At 42.1% G+C, this 17,161-nt stretch overlaps 1 protein-coding gene across 10 annotated transcripts in view; it reads left to right on the top strand.

Moving 5' to 3' along the window:
* SLC1A2 (solute carrier family 1 member 2) overlaps positions 1-17,161 on the top strand; it is a 172,658-nt gene that overhangs the window by 58,821 nt on the left and 96,676 nt on the right. Inside the window, exon 1 of one of the 10 annotated variants that reach the window (XM_054439924.2) lies at positions 5,458-5,527. The exons of the other annotated variants lie outside the window; for them this stretch is intronic. Coding sequence (XP_054295899.1) covers positions 5,520-5,527 — 8 coding nt within the window. The 5' untranslated portion in view covers positions 5,458-5,519. Of the gene's footprint in view, positions 1-5,457; positions 5,528-17,161 lie in introns of those variants that run through there. 10 annotated transcript variants of the gene reach the window in all.

The raw sequence follows: 17,161 nt of genomic DNA on the forward strand, positions 1-17,161 counted from the left end.
TGGTTTGGGTTCCTAGGAGCAGATTTTAGGACAAGGATTCAAACTCACACCGTTTATGACCTTTGGTGATTGTGGAGACTTGGGAATGCTACCCTGAGACTGATGTTGGAAATGCTGACCTCAGAGCCAGGCTGATGGCAGGGCTGTAGTTACACCAGCTTTACCATGTCATTGATCATGTGTAAGGAGCAATGTCAAGGGCTTTGGAGGAACTTAGAGGAGTTGCCCAAATGGCATGGATACAACCCAGCCCCAGAGGGACCAGAAACACCTTTGCTCTATTATTGTAGTCAAGGGAGAAAGCCAGCTTATTCCTTGGCCTCCTCAGTATCATTTCCTGACCCATCCACTTTGATGTTTGTCCCATATGTTGTTCAAACAAAACTGGATGTGGTTTTGTCACTTAACATCTCTCTGCCTCAGTTTCTTGACCTTTTAAACAGAGATCTTAAGGTTTTCTCTCTTGCTAGTTTCACAGTCTTACTCTAAACCAACGATGAGGTTATACAGCATTGGCTGTGCGTTCAGATGAACCTGCCCTGCTCTGCCATCTACCAGGTGTGGACTTCTTTTTCTCCATTTTCTCATCTGTAAAATGGGCTTAATATCCACCTCACAGGGTTGTCTTGAGGACTGAATTGTGTGATGTCTATAAGCCCTCAGCCCTGCACCTGGCACACACAGTAAGAGAATAAATGACAGTTGTTACCATGAATATTAAGAAATAGGTTGAGTGTGCATAATGATAGCTAACTTGTATTGAGTGCAGGTGATGTTCCAGGCACCATCATGGGAGTGTGTGTGTATTAACCTATTACTACAATAGGTATCCTGATTATCTCCATTTTACATATGAAGAAACTAAGGCTCAGGAAAATCTGATCACTAACCTAATGTGTGCAGTTAGTGACTGGTATTCAAACTTCAGCAGACTGTTAAGCAAGTAATTGCTTTGCTGGATTGTTTAGTGCTTGGCGTTTTACCATAGCTCTTTGAAAAGAAAATCAAGTCTTTAGGTAGATAGTTACATTCACCAAATGATTAGAGCCAGTGTAGCTACTATTGGGTAAATGAACTTTTCTTACTATTGACTGAGGCCCCTTAGTACACTTACAGAATATTAATAAGAAGGTAGGTTGAAGAAATTTATTTTTAATCACAGTATCTGAGCTGGCTTCTCAGTGTGAGTCTACATGGGTAGATGATGAATCACCCCAAACTGACCCTTTCCAGAAATGCCTTGTGAGGGCAGCACAAAGGAAAACTTTCCGTTGCTTAACTCTCCCCACAGCCCCCACCCTCAGCTATTGAAATAAAATGCCAAGAGGCTGCTGGCCAGCCTCCTGGACACCACCTCCAGAACAGCAGGGAGTGTCTTCTCTCCCTTTGTGGCAGGGACACATATGGTGTTCTTAGTGTCAGAGCGAGCAGACTGTATTCCAAGAGCTGCTTTTCAATCCAGCCTCTGTGCATGGGATGGCAGCAATGGAAAACAGTGCAGGGTCCTCAGGTCTGAGGTTCATCCTGCTTCTGCCCGTGCCCCTGCCACTTGCTAAGCTCTTGTCTTTGGTGGAACAGGAAATACCACTCAGTGAAGGCAGTGCAGGCAGACCTAGTCTGCCTTGTGTACCTCTGTGTCTTGGTCCTTTGTAGATGCTTGAATGAGAACCAATCAGTGAGGAAAAGTTATGATGCCCCTCCTGTTCAAAACACCTATTGAGTACCAAGTGCTATACCCAGATATCATTTTCTTCCTTCTTTCTTTGGCTCAGGTCCTAGCTCCAGACCTTGTCAGCCACGTGTCCTGGAGCAAGTTATTTTCTCTCTCCTTGCCTCATCAAGAAGATGGAGATAATAATAATTCCGTGCAGAGAGTTGCTGGAGGAACTCAGTATAAAGCAGCTGGCTGACAGAAAGTGCTCTAAGTGCTAGTTCCTCTGTCATTTTGAGACCAAGCCAGATGTGTTAGAGATGTCCCTGGGGGAACTTGCATCCTGGAATTCCACAGCCTGGAGGGATCTGAAGGCATTCTCTGGTCCTGTATCCCAAATGAGATTTGAAACCCTCCGATGAGCTCCCTATTTTTTAAGTTACAAAACCTTTGGCAACCGAGAAGAGGCATCTGTAGCAACTTTAGCTGTGTCCCAAGCTCCAGGCCGTCTGCCCTTCCTTCCCCACTGCCAGGCAACAGCCTGCTATCTGCCTCCTACTCAGACATCCACGGTCTGGAGCAACCCCAAAATCATCGTCTGGGGCAGAATGTTAATGCTGCTCAGGCTGCAGCCGACTAATTGATTAGCTGGTTATTTTCTCTGCACGACACCCAAAAGATGATTTTGCTTTCTGAACCTCACCTGCAGCCACCCCTGGCTTCTCCACTTCCCATCCTTTATGACATTCATGCTGCACATCTCCCCTTCTCTAGAGAGACAGTAAGCCTCTCCAGTGAGAGGCAGGGTGTGCAATAGTAACACGCATTGGCTCAGGAGTCAGACTTTGAGGGTCTGCCGCTGACCTGCTTTGTGAACTTCAGCAAGTTGCACAACCTCTCTGTGCCTTCTGCTTGTCCCCAGTAGGAATAATAGTAGTGCTACCTCATCAGGTTTTTAAAAGATTCAAACAAGCCAAATGTGAAGCACTTAGAATGTGGCTAGCACATAGTAAGTCTTCAGTGAAGATTAGCTAGTATCATTGTCCTAAAGTGATAAATGTCACCAAAAGGGGGAGTAGATGCTGCAACTAGAAGTTGGATGTAGTCAGGCTGCTAAGACATGAGACCTGAAAATCCAGTTTGCTGTGGATTTGCCATGGATTCCCATGGCGACTCTCAATAGCAAAGTTGCTCAAAGGCCATTTAAGGCTCATAAAGTCAATGGTTGTTTTGCCTAAGAAATTTTTGTGGAATGAACAAATACAACATAGTAAGGATAATCATAATAGTTACCATGTGTTGCATGCCACATTCCAGGCACTTTCACATGTATTGACGGGATTAATTTTCACTACAGTCCTGTGAATAGTTATTATTATTATCATCTGTTGTATGAATGAAGTATTTGAGGTTCACAGGTGTTAGATAATCTGTCCAAGGCCACACAGCTCATGAGTGTTGAAAGTAGGATTGGAATCTCAGGCGGTGCTCCGAAAGATGTCCACTGCAGAACACGGGACTCTTTATTTTAACATATTTATCTATGGCTGCTATTAGGAACCAACTGAAGAACAGTCCTCTCTCAGATGTTATATCTCCTGTGAAAATTTCAGATTGGGATTGAAATGGCCCAGAGAGGGGCCAGAGACAGATATGAAAGAGCCACAGATATGGTGAGGAGTGTGTCTAGATGATCCAGACACCTGTGGGGATTGTGCAGAGCAGAGCTCTGCATCAGGCCACATGCAAAACATCTTGGGCATCTGCTGTCTAGGGTAGATGGTAGTTTGGATAGTCCCCTGGCCTGATCTCCACCATTGCCTATCCCAGTTGAGAACTGAAGCTCCATTCTCTGTGCTAACCTCTGGTCAGATTCATAATTCTATATAGCAGCCTGAATCCTACCAATATGATGGCAAAAGTCTTTAATTATTTGTTTATTTTTGAGACAGGGTCTCACTGTGTCTGTCACCCAGGCTAGAGTGCAGTGGTGTGACCATGGCTCACTGCAGCCTCAACCTCCCAGGCTCAAGTGATCCTCCACTTCAGCACTTGGAGTAGCTGAGACTGCAGGCAGGCATCGCCATGCCCAGCTAATTTTTGTATTTTTGTGGAAGACTTGGTTTTGCCATGTTGTCTAGGGTGGTCTTGAACTCCTAGGCTCAAGGAGTCCTCCTGCCTCGGCCTCCCAAAGTGCTGAGATTACAGCTGTGAGCCACCGTACCCAGCCGACAAAAGCCTTTATTCCTTTCTACTGTGAGACTAAATCCAACTCTGTGGCTTAGACTCAGAGTTCTCTGTGTTCTCACCCATTTGTCCCCTCTTCTTAACCTAAAGGATTGCCATGATATGGGAGATTTTGATGCCTGACAAGGGGTAGGGGAAGCAGAAAGGAGGAACGAGTAACAAAGGCCTTCTCCAGAAGTGAGGGAGGCCAGCCTGGACATAGAGGGCCTTGTATGCTATGTTAGGGAGCTTGATCTTTATATAGAAGACTATTGCTTCAGAGTGTGTTCCTTGGATCAATAAATCCATACATCTATATAGTTCTTACATAAGAAAAATAAAACAAACAAAAAGTAAACATGTTCTAGGTAACTTTGGGTATGGCTTGGTTAAGCAAAGTTGAATGTTTCTTCACTGCAGAATTTCTCAGAGCCTTTAATAAACCAATGTACATTCTTAGCCTCCAAAAGAGGGCAGCTCTGCCAAATCTGATTTGACCCCCATCACCTTAAAATGCAGGAGCAGGTCAGGCATGGTGGCTCATGCCTATAATCCCAGCATTTTGCGAGGCTGAGGCAGGTGAGTCACTTGAGGTCAGGAGTTTGAGACCACCCTGGCCAACATGGTGAAACCCCATCTCTACTAAAAATACAAAAATTAGTTGGGCATGCTGGTGGGCACCTGTAGTCCCAGCTACTCAGGAGGCTAAGACAGGAGAATCACTTGAGCCCGGGAGGTGGAGGTTGCAGTGGGCTGGGATTGCACCACTGTACTCCAGTGTGGGCAACAGAATGAGACTCTTTCTCAAAAAAATAAATAAATAAATAAACAAAAGGAATGCAGGAACATTTTAGGTGATTGGTGTTCTGAGAGGCACATCTGAGAAATGGTGTTGTGATTTATGGAAGCCATGGAAGGTGTCATGGAGACTAGAGTCCAAACCTACCTCAAAACAACAGCTTGACCTTTCATTTTACATTTAATTGGAAAACAAAGAGAGGTCCTTCCACAAAATCCAGGAGTAAATTAAGCTATGGAACATTTAGAATTTAAGCATCAAGAAAAGATCAGAAGCTGGGACATCTCTGGGCCTTAAAATGAGCTAGTTTCTTCTACACTGGGATTTAGAAGTTAAAGACTAATGACTTTACTGGGTCAGGGTTAAATGTCAAAGAGCAAGTCTTCCAGGGATGAAATGGTTAATGGTCACTGGGGTTGGAAGGGTGGTGTTAGAGAAGTGAAGGTAGGTACCCAGGGAAGGTCATCTGGTGTCAGAGCTACCGACAGGCTCAGGGGCTTACCCGCAGGCCGCTGGGATAACCAAGTAGAAATTCACAAAACATGGGAGGGAAACAGCCATGGTTCTTGCCTAAGGAGAGAAAAGGGACATCAAAGGCCAAAGATGACACTGATGATGTCTGTAACTCCCATAATTACACAATGTCCAAACAAACAGTGACCTTGGGCTCAAACCAAATGACAAAAGTCAGTAGGACAGTTTGTGACGTCTTTGTCATCAAAACACTGGGTAGGTAAACTTTAAAGCCCCTGACAGCTTTTCCTCTGTGGTATAGCAGGACTATGATGGAAGACACAGCTCACTCCAGCATTACGTGACCAGCACGTTCCTGGAGCCGAGAGAATGGTCAGGTCAGAAATCTTGGATGGGATAAGGGTGGGTTGTGAGGGGTGATGAGAAGGGAAGAATCAGTTTGCATTCCTGGAGAGGGAGGAGAAATGAAAAGGCAGAAAAATAGGTTATTATAAGACACTCATGAGAGCCTATTTTGGTATTTGGCAAAGACACTTGCTTTTCCCAGGGGCTGAAACAATGTGAGTTCACTCCTGTGAATGAGATCTTCCTTTTTTTTTTTTTTTTTTTTTTTTTGGATTATAATTTTTTTATTACACTAAACTTGAATAGTTAAAAGGCTTTGAAAATAACATTTTTCTTATCTACAGAGACTTCCTTCCTTCCTTCCTTTCTTTGTTTCTTTTTTTTTTTGACTTTTTTTTTTCTTTTATTATTATTATTATTATTATTATACTTTAGGTTTTATGGTACATGTGATCTTCCTTAGGAACATTGAGGCTCAAAGAAAGGAGTAAGAGTTGGGAAATATAATCTGATTTTCAGGAAAAACAATTGGTTTCTGAAACATCTTAGGATGCTGAATAAAATGCACAGGTCTCTGTATGCCAGTGCCTGGCAGTGAGCCAAGTATTTGGTACGCTGAATGAATTAATGAATTAATGGAAGAACCAGAGTTATTTTTATCTTTCCACATCAAATTATTCCCCTTTAAATGACTGCTTAAATAATATATTAATTACATGATACTGATGATGACTTTACTCTCATGATTACACAAAATCCAAACAAACAGTGACCTTGGGCTCCTGAGCCAAATGACAGCAGTCGATAGGACAGTTTTTGATGTCTTTGAGGTCAAAACACTGGCTAGGAAAACTTTAAAGCAGCTGACAGCTTTTTCTCTGCAGTATTATCAGGTGAGTGGTGACTTGGAAAAGCTGTATTTTTTTAAATCAAAATCATCATCCATGATTGGATCTTGAAGAATTGAAGAACCCAAAAGTGTGTAACGCGGTCCTTAATGAATATGTCCTCTACATTCAGCCTCATGTTCTTTCTACAGGTTCTAATGTTAGTGTCTTCAGCCATCACTGTGAAGAAACTGACACAAATGAAAATTCATGAATTCCAGCTCTGCCATTTCCCTGTTGTGTGATAGCTGTATTTCCACTTGCCAGTGCAAGTGGCTTTAACTAAGATTTTATTGTCAAGCAGTTTACCCTGCTGTCAAAGTCTTGGGTCCAAAGATCTAAAGCAAAAGTGTCAGCGATGTTGCACTGCTGCCTGTATTTGGTGGGAAAATTAGCAGGTCTGGCTTTTGTGGTGAAAAAGGTATTTTTTAATAGTACTAAATGCATAAGATATTTGGCCCCATGTTATACTCTGGGTCCCTGTTAAGTATTTCTCTTTCCTCTTGCAACGTAGAGTGTGGGTGTGACAATGACCACCGCCTCCCGCTTGCTATTTATTTATTCCTTCAAGTTACTCTTTCTTTTTTTCCATGATTGGAAAAAATGGCTAGTACTTGTTTATTCTCTCAACACATTATTCAGTGTTCACTAGGTTCTGGGTGCAGCTTTAGGGTTTACCAGAAGTGGGACAATATTCAGTACTCTGTTCTTTCACATGTTAGTTTCTCTTTTCAGAAGTCCAAGATGATGATAAAAAAAAATAATAATAAAGAAGTCAAATGAAACAGAAATTGCCAATAGCAGTTACTCAGGAAACCAGAAAACATTGAGAAAGTCTGGAAAAATTGGATTTGAGCAAGGGCTTTCTGTATTTGCTTGGCAGTGTGGATGATACAAAGTTGTGAAGAACCTGGTAATTTTCCTTGCTACAATAATATAAATTACTTATTCTGTTCACATTTTGGCCTATTTCTCCTGTTTAAAATGAATTCCTTGAAGTTCATTTGTTTATAGTTTCAGCTTTTAAAAAGATGATTAATATTATGATCATAAAAGTTCTACATGCCCATTGCAGAGCAGTATTAAAACATATAAATGTATGCATAAGGGAAAAAAAACACCTGCAATTTCTTCAACTAGAGATAATCACTGTTGAAATGTTGTATTCCCCTTCTAGTCATAACATACATCAATACTATTTGAGATCATGTTACATACTTTATATCTGTTTTCTAGGCTTCCCCCTACCTCCCTTTTTTTTTTTTTTTTTTTTTTTAGACGGAGTCTTGCTCTGTTGCCAGGCTGGAGTACAGTGACACAGTCTCAGCTCACTGTAACCTTTGCCTCTTGGGTTCAAGCGATTCTCCTGCCTTAGCCTCCCAAGTAGCTGGGGCTACAGCCGCCTGCCACCACACCCAGCTAATTTTTGTATTTTTGATAGAGACGGGGTTTTACCATGTTGGCCAGGATGATCTCAATCTCTTGACCTGGTGATCTGCACACCTCGGCCTCCCAAAGCGCTGGGATTACAGGCATAAGCCATGGCACACTGCCTTTTCCCCCTTTTTTTTTAAAGAAAAAGAACATAAACCATTTTAATATATTATAAAATTCTTATTCTAAATTCTTTTCTAGCCTTGGTTGTTGTCCTAATGGTCACTCTTTTATTGTGTGGACAATATATAGGACCTGACTATGCTCAGCTTTATGTACATGCAGTAGGTTGCCATACAAGAATATGGGTAAGGAATTCACTCTTTTATTGGCTCTGTTATACTTCACTGCTGCTGTGATGTCAGTTGTCTAACTATTTTGCAGGAATTGGACTTGATTGTTTCCAGTTTTCTTATTTTATAAATGGTGTTACAAATGACCATCTTTGTATTGCATTTATTTTACTTAGAGATTGTTCCATGCACCATATTCCCAAAATGAAGTTACCAGGTTCATGAACATAAACAGATTTATAATGCTTTTTACCCATTTTGAGAAAGATTAAGCCTGATTAATACTGCTCTCATGTTGTCCGAATGTACTTGTTTGCATAAAGCCCCACTCCTGTCTAATTTAAGTCATTGATTTAGATTTTCTGCCTTTAATAGAGATCTAAAATTAATGGATTTGAATTTGCTTTTTAAAACTCTTACTTTTTTTTTTTTTTTTTTTTGATATGGAGTCTCACTCAGTTGCCCAGGCTGGAGTGCAGTGGCACGATCTCGGCTCACTACAACCTCTGCCTGCTGGGTTCAAGCAATTCTCCTGCCTCAGCCTCCCTAGTAACTGGGATTACAGGCATGTGCCACCATGCCCAGCTAATTTTTTTTTCTTTTTTCTTTTGTAGTTTTAATAGAGATGGGGTTTCACCATGTTAGATAGGATGGTCTCTATCTCCTGACCTCGTGCTCCGCCCGCCTCAACCTCCCAACGTGCTGGGATTACAGGTGTGAGCCACCACACCCGGCCTAAAAGATCTTACTTTTTTTATAATAAGAGATACAATGCTTGCCATAAAAATGAGCAAATTAAATGAGTAAAAAGTTAATTATTGCCTGAAATAACAATACTTAATGTGTTATCAGAAAATTAGTTTTACATTTTTAGGTAATAAAATTCACATAAAGACTTTATATTTGAAAGAATAAGGATTACTTTTATTCTCATTTTCCCCATTTTTCTTAATATTCTCTCTAAATTGTCAGAGATTTTACATTTGTCAATGCCATTCACCTGCTTAGTATGTTTCAAGACAAGCCTAAACGACAAGAGCAAAGGAATATTCTAGACTCTCAGAAGTAATTTCAAATGTCTGAGAAGGATCCTTGAATTTAGTGCCCCAGAGAAAAGATACGTTATATTCTTGATCAAAAGTAGGTGTCTTGGAATGCACCGCATTTTTGCCCACATTGCAACCAAGGGCCTTCTGCCCAGGGTTCCAGGGGAGTGCTGGGAGTTGCCTTGAGTCTTAGCCACCTGACCAAGTGCACTGCCATAACGCATGGCCAGAGGTGCCCAGGAACATTAGCAGATTTTTGACTAAGCCTTTCTACTATCTCGAGACACCAATGAGGTCAAGGATCTTATTCCCAGAAATTTTATAGAACAAACAAACACCTGCCCATAACATCACTGTTCAAAATCAATTAGGGATATTGTATGGGTCGATTATAAGTTTGTGAGGATGAATTTGGAAAAAAACATCATGGGGTCCCCCAGTCTAGATGTATTTGGTGGTATTCAATTCATTCAGGAACTCTCAAAGTGTAGCTAAGTACAAAGTTATAGAATCTTTAGAATCATTACTGTCAGACATCCTACAACCTGCTCAGAAGGCCACACCAACTTTCATGGGCAGTTTCCATGCACCATGTATTTCACATAATTATTTTGTTTGTAACTAAAGAGAAACAGCTCTGTAATGGACAGTGTTGTTATCCATCTGCTGTGCCTTACATGTGAGAAAACCAAGGCTCAGAGTTATCTAACTTGTTCAAGGAGACCATCAGCTAAGATTATTTTTTTTTTTTGAGATGAGATGGAGTCTTGCTCTGTTGCCCAGGCTGGAGTGCAGTGGCATGATCTTGGCTCACTGCAACCTCTGCCTCCCAGGTTCAAGCAATTCTCCTGCCTCAGCCTCCCAAGTAGCTGGGATTACAGGCACATGCCACTATGCCCAGCTAATTTTTGTATTTTTAGTAGAGGTGGGGTTTCACCATGTTGACCAGGTTGGTCTCGAACTCCTGACCTCAAGTGATCCGCCTACCTCAGCCTCCCAAAGTGCTGGGATTACAGGTGTGAGACACCACGCCCAACCAGCCAAGATGTTAAGACTGGATCTATAACTGGCCTCACTCCCTCTACAGCTGGTGCATTGACCACTTCCTGCTGTTTTGTGCAGACATGCAGCAAAACAAGGCAGTCAGTAGGCACGACCCATGGATGCTTTTTTTCCCAGTGAGCTCCAGTACACTTACAAGTGCTAATCATCTGAAATGGTGCGAATTATGGAAAAACACAGAAAAAAAGCCATCGAGGATTATTGGAGTGAAGATGCAGGAGGAGGGTGTGAAGGGTTGGGAGGAGGGAAGTCAGGTCTCTCTGATGCTGAGATTCTGCAAGTGAGCTCACCATGGTTGGTCTCATTCACAGACCCTCTTACCTTTGGCCTTTTTTCATCCTGAGAGTAAACTCTATAATGTTTTAAGTCTCTCTACCAACAAGGTAGAAGAGTTTGAACTCACATTGGCCAAAGGGGCCTGCCACAAGGGAAAAATTCTTTGAAACCTTGTGTTTCATCCTTGGAAACCAAGCAAATTTTTACATCATGCTCTATTGTTTGTTTGTATTTCTATGTAAACATTATGGTTTAAACTACCATGTTTCTCTGATTATAAATGTAATAATTTATAGGAGTTTCCATTGATTTTATAACAGCATTGGGATAAGGGAAACTACATTCGTTATGAGACACATTCCATTTTCAGAAAACTTAAAATATGGGAAAATGTATAATTAGAACGGAGGAAATTCAGGAAGATTTTGCTGTTCGTGGAAGATGTGTCATGTTTCTGTTGGGGGTAGGCCAGGCTTCTGGTATCTATTTGTGTCCACATGAGAGTAGGCACGTATTTCAGTATGTGGTGCAAAGTCTCAGATGTGTTCTTGGGTGACAGGGGTGCGGGTGGTTGGGGGTGAAAAGTGTGAGGAATTGCTGCCTCCTTCTGCCTCCCTGACATCTGTTGGGATAGGGTTTCCCGACCTTGGCCCTATTGGCATTTGGGGCAAAATAATTCTTTGTTTTGGGGGATGATTTGCAGCAAACCAAAAATGTGTCCAGACATTACAAAATTGCCCCTGGCTGAGAACCACTGTGTTAGGGCAAAAAAGAAACGTTGGACGAGGTGGGCCAACACAGATCCTTTGATTTCAGGATTTTTTTATTTATTTTATTTATTTATTTATTTAGTTTTAAGAAACACAGTCTTGCTTTGTCACATAGGCTGGGTACAGTAGTGTAATCATAGCCCACTGCAGCCTGGAACTCCTAGGCTCAAGGAATCCCTTCTCCTCAGACTTCCTGGTAGTGGGGACTCCAGGTGTCCACCATCATGCCTGGCTAATTTAAAAAAAAAATTTTTTTTTGTAGACACAGGGTCTTGTTATATTGACCAGGGTGGTCTCAAACTCCTGGTCCCAACCAATCCTCTCTCCTCAGCCTCCAAAAGCCCTGGGATTACAGACAGGAGTCACTGCACCCAGCTAAGATTTTCTTTTTATATCAGAAGGCCTCTTGTCCCAGTATGCCACTAACAGGATACCTTTGCCATTTGGTAATAGATTTGTGTTTCGGTCTTCTATCTGTATAATGATCAGACCCAAGGGTTTCTAGGGACTCTTCTAGACATGAAACTGTTCTCAGTAGTTGCCAGGATTATAGGATTTTTAACCAGTGGTACCATTTTGACAGTGCTGTCTGTTGAAATCCTCCCTCCTTAAAGTTTAAATGTATATTAATATTGCACTAAGTCCTATGATCATACTCTTTATTCACTTAACATCCTTTCAAGGGAGGCTTTGGCTTGTAATTGAAATAGGAGTAAGGAGTCACCGGGAGCCAGTGGGGCAAAAGCACAATAATAATAAATGCCTAAATACTATTTAACATGCAATTAATTAAATATCAACATGGTTTGTTGATGATAGAAAGGTGACAAGACTTTCTTCTTTTCTGAAGGTCTAGCTCATGTCCTCCCTTGCTATTAGGGATATTTGCCAAGGATCATTGAAAGAAACTTTTGATCATCTGAGGTGGGAATTAATCATTTGTCTTTGAGCTCTCTATTAGAGACTCACATATTTTAATGCAGCTAAAATTTATTGACAACCCTATTGTGCTCTTAATAGGTGATTTAGCAGTGAGGAAACAAGTTCCAGTTCTGTTCTCAAGAAGGGTACAGTCTAGTGGGGGATGATGCACATCCATCAATCACACAGATCAACAGGGGAGTTAGACTTGTTCAGTTAGGTCAGGGAAGCTTCCTGGAGGAAGCAACATTTGATTCAAGATTGGAAGGATGAGCAGGAGTCTGCTAGGTGAAGAAGAGAAGCTGAGGCATTGCTTCTGTGCATTTGTATGAACGGTTAGGGGAGTGGAAACCTTAAGAGCAAAGAGACAAGAAAAGGAGAATGTCATCCCAACCCCATCTGTCTCTATCAGAAGGTTTCTAAACAGCCACATTCACTCCATTCTAAGTCACCCTTAGTTGTAAATTGCACTCACGATGTAATAATAGTTTTTCAAGTAAAAAGAGACATACTATAGTAGATAAATGTTGATATTGACTATAATATGCATCCCAATTTCACAAATGTTAAATCTTAAAAAAAAAAAAGCCTATCTTAGAAGCAAGGACATAAGATATCAATATTCAAAGTCGGTCTTGAAATGATTATTGCTATTACTGTCATTGTTTTTATATTGAGGTCTCTGGTGCTCACTGCTGGGACAGTTTTCACTGGCCATCTCTGCTGCCCAGGCACATGCTTCCCCACCACATTGATAGGATCTCTTGCTTCCTGCTCAAACCTCCCCTCTTTTCTCCCCAGCTCCTTAATTCCCAATCCCTTGAGTTCCCATCCTAAACTTCATGGTGCCGTTTAGCCATGCATGAACTCACTGCCAACCATCTCAACCTAACCCTCTGAAATGTATCCAGTAAGGTGTATTACAAAACAAGGGCAGCTCCCTCGGTGCAGTGAGCATGCCCTGAGACAGCTTGCAATTCTAGACAGGGGCGAGAATATCAGGAGGAGAAATTGTGCCACTCCTTTGCAGAAGGGAACTGGGGCCTTACTGCTTTCTCAAGAGGCAGCATTGGAATGGCTTCTAGAAAGATGGGCTTGGCCCTGGGACGGTGAAAATGCTCTCTGTTTGTGACCTCTGGGGCTCAGCCAAGGCAGGGATGGATAAAGAGCTAACCTGCCCCGCCTGCCAGCCAAAAATAGTGCTAACAACGTCACAGAGCTTTTGATAATTAAACCTTCCCTCTGCAGAAAGCTGTGGCTTGGACTGGAAAGGGACCGTGGATGCGTTAAGGTAATTCACTCCCAACACTGACATTCTTCACTCAGCATCAGAAGCAGGCTGGAAAACTAAGTGGAACTAGATGAAGATTGAGATTCATAACCAGGGCATGGTATGTAAGTAGCAAGAAGACAGAACATGTGCCAACAAAGTTTCTTACAGATTAAGTAGTTCTTTACTCTGAGTCATATGGACTTTTTTTCCTTTTTGGTCAGTCAGCTTAGTTTGGCAACTTTTTGTTTCTGATCATAAAAATGACTTCATTTTTGCTGTAGAAAGTTGGAAACATAAAGGAAAGAAGCAATAAGGAAGTAAAAACCCATCCATCATCTTATCATTCACAGATAGCCACTAGGAACCTTTTGTGTCCACTTTTTTCTCGATGCAATGTACAATTTTTATAAAATTATGATCAGGGCCGGATGCGGTGACTCTTGCCTGTAATCCCACCAATTTGGGAGAATGAGGTGGGCGGATCCTGATGTCAGGAGTTTGAGACCAGCCTGGACAATATGGTGAAACCCCGTCTCTACTAAAAATACAAAAATTAGCAGGGCCTAGTGGCATGCACCTGTAGTCCCAGCTACTGAGAAGATTGAGGCAGGAGAATCGCTTGAGCCTGGGAGGAGAAGGTTGCAGTGAGCCGAGATTGTGCCACTGCACTCCGGCCTGGGCAACAGAGTGAGACTGTGTCTCAAAAAATAAATAAATAAATAAAAATAAAAAATAAAATAATAATGAGAGTATATATACAGTTTTCTGTCTTACCTTTTAAATGTACACACAATATACTCCCAATCATATTGTATCTGATGGGGTCATTCAATATTACTTGAAAACCAGACTGTTTTTAGCTTATAAACCTCCTTAGGGCCTGGGCTGAGTGGGGTGAAGTGTCTGGGAGAACACACGTCCATGTCAGTAGGAAAGTGCTCTGGTCTGGAGTGTTCTTCAGACAGGATCCATGGTCCCAGGAGAAACTGACATGCTGTCTGGGAAAGCAGAGATGTTCTGGTCATTTTGGGAGGCAGAGAAGGAGTGGGAAGTTCGCTGGGGAGAGCATTACGCAGAGAGAAGAGCATGGGCTTGTAAGTAAAGCGTTCCTGGCTTGGATTCTGTCTCTGGCACTAATCAGTTGCCTGATCATGGTTAGCCTACCTAATCCTCTAAACCTCAATTTTCTCACTTATAAAGTGGGACTAATGGTATTATGTATTTCACTGGGTTATTGGAGGATAGTACCTGACTCAGAGTAAGTAGTCAGTGAATGTTAGCCATCATTAGTGTATTACTTTTATTAATCTCTCCAACAAGGACTGGGTCAGCTGATTCCATTGGATGAGGGTAGGGGGTAGATGGGTTCACTCTTTAAGATAATCTTTAAAAGGAAGTAAAAATGTTGGTGGCTTTTAGTATTAATATGTTCTCTCAGAGAGAAGGTGTATTTAAAGTTTAGGAGTTTCAAAAGAATGAAATCTTAAGGCTCCTTCCATTTCATTTTCCAGACCATGAATTGAGGACACTTCAGTGCCTGGTAGGAGATCTGGGTTCAGACCAACAAGCAGCTCCAATCTCAGCCCAGGCATCTTCCTAATCAGGCTTGATGGGCAGCTGCAGCTATAAGTATTTGAATAAATCGTCAAAGGGTTTGTTGCATCAGCCAAGCTTTTTAGAGTCCCAAATTTAAAAGCTGAGATAAAAATCTTATCTTGGTTTGTCTTTACAGAAGGATCCCCAGATTCCTGGGGTTAAGGTCTGGCTCAAGTCAGGACCTAGGAAGCAGCATATGTTGACTGGAGAGACCTGGGTTTGAATCCCAGCTGTGCATGTTATTAGTTATATGACCTTGGGCAAGATTCACAACCTTAGCCCTTCTTTACCTTCTCACCCTAATCTGGGGTAAACATGTGTACCTTTTGGGGTTGTTGCAAGGATTAAAAGAGGCAAACTCTATGACAATGCCTAGCTCCACGCTGGACTTAATATAAATGCCAATAAATGTTGACACCATCTTCTATCCCCCATATCCTACAAGATAAAACAAGACAGAATAAGAAAGTGCTTAGGTTTCTTCACTGTAAAAAGGTAATTGGAAAAAGAAAATTAAAGGCAGAAGCTCCCTCAGCCTCTAGGGTCTGGGAGATGTCTTCTTGTTGTTTAAGTTTTAGTCTGTACTTTCTAAAAACCAGTAGTGGGCCTCTGGCATTTCCTGGCACATCTTAGCAGATAGGTATTGAATATATACCATGTGCCACAGTATTGCGCCCTTTGTATGGGTGATCTCATACAGTGCTTTCATTTCATGGAGGAGAAAAACTGAGGCTCAGAGACATGAAGAAACTCACCCAAAGTTTCTTAGCTGTTAAGTGGTGGAGCTGGGATTGGTACCTAGGTCTCTCTGTCTCTGAGCCCACGTTCGTAACTACCCCAAACATAGGTCTCTAACCATATAGGACTTCTACTCCTTGCTGGAAAACATAAGTACAAAACAGACAAGAATGGCCTTTTCAACTACTAAATTGTAAGCCCCCTGAGCCCAAAGACTGTGTGTTTCCCTCTCAGTCCTCTCCCAGGCATGCAGCTAATAGGAAACCCTGGAGACATACTGGGAATCTAAGAATCTGGGTTAGGATTCCTTTAAAATGCAGATGTCCTGTGAGAAGTAAGCACCTGATTTTTTATATACCTGAGTTCATTAGATACTTATCTTTGATATGGGAGAGAGTAGGACTTTCTCAGATACCTGGCTGGCTAGCTGCAGCAAAAGGCACTGAAAATCTGGAGGGGAAGAGCTCTTCCGTCTCTTTATTTTCTCACTAACGGAAGGGAGTAAAAGGCAGAGGAAGAGGGGCTGAGATGAGGAAGACAGTACCACAGGGTTCATAAGATGTACACATCAGAATTCCTGGCTTGCAGGCCCTGGGCATTGGCTGGACAAGGTTTGTTGGTCTCTAGGGCACAGAAAGAATCTATGCCTCTGAGGATTCATAGAAAATTACCACTTCCTCTGTCATTATCTTTTATTTATTATTCTCTGTGATCTGTTGGTCTTTGATTCCCTTTGTATTTTTGATTCTTTTGTGATTCTCCCTTTTGATTTGGCCCTGGTTTTTATCTTGATCTCATCTGTGTTGTCCACACCTCAATGCAGGCCTCCTCCCTCCCTGCCCAGGCTCCCGTAGTGCCCCCCATCTACATCCCTGCCTCCAGTCTTGTTCATTGCTGCTGCCAGATTCGCCTCCCTCTATGTCCACCTGTTTTTGAACCTTGCCATTCCCATCCTGCTCTGAGCTTTTGCTCTGTATTTCCTCTGCCTGATGTATCCTCTCTCCTTTCCTCTTCCAACCAAAAGAAAGTCTACCTATAGTCTTCCAAACTCAGCACACATCCTTCTCCTTTGGGAACCTGTTCCCAATGATTCCATCAATTTCTCTGTATTTTTTTTTTTTTTTTTTGAGACCGGGTCTCGGTCTGTCACCCAGGCTGGAATGCAGTGGTGTGATCTTGGCTCACTGCAGCCTCCACCTCCCAGGTTAAAGCAATTCTCCCACCTCAGCCTCCTGAGTAGCTGGGATTACAGGGGTGAGCCACCACGCCTGGCTAGTTTTTGCATTTTTAGTAGAGACAGGGTTTCATCATGTTGGCCAGGCTGGTCTCTAACTCCTGACATCAGTTGATCTATCCGCCTCAGCCTCACA

This window comes from Pongo pygmaeus, chromosome 9 (assembly GCF_028885625.2).
Source record: "Pongo pygmaeus isolate AG05252 chromosome 9, NHGRI_mPonPyg2-v2.0_pri, whole genome shotgun sequence".
Lineage (NCBI taxonomy): Eukaryota > Metazoa > Chordata > Mammalia > Primates > Hominidae > Pongo > Pongo pygmaeus.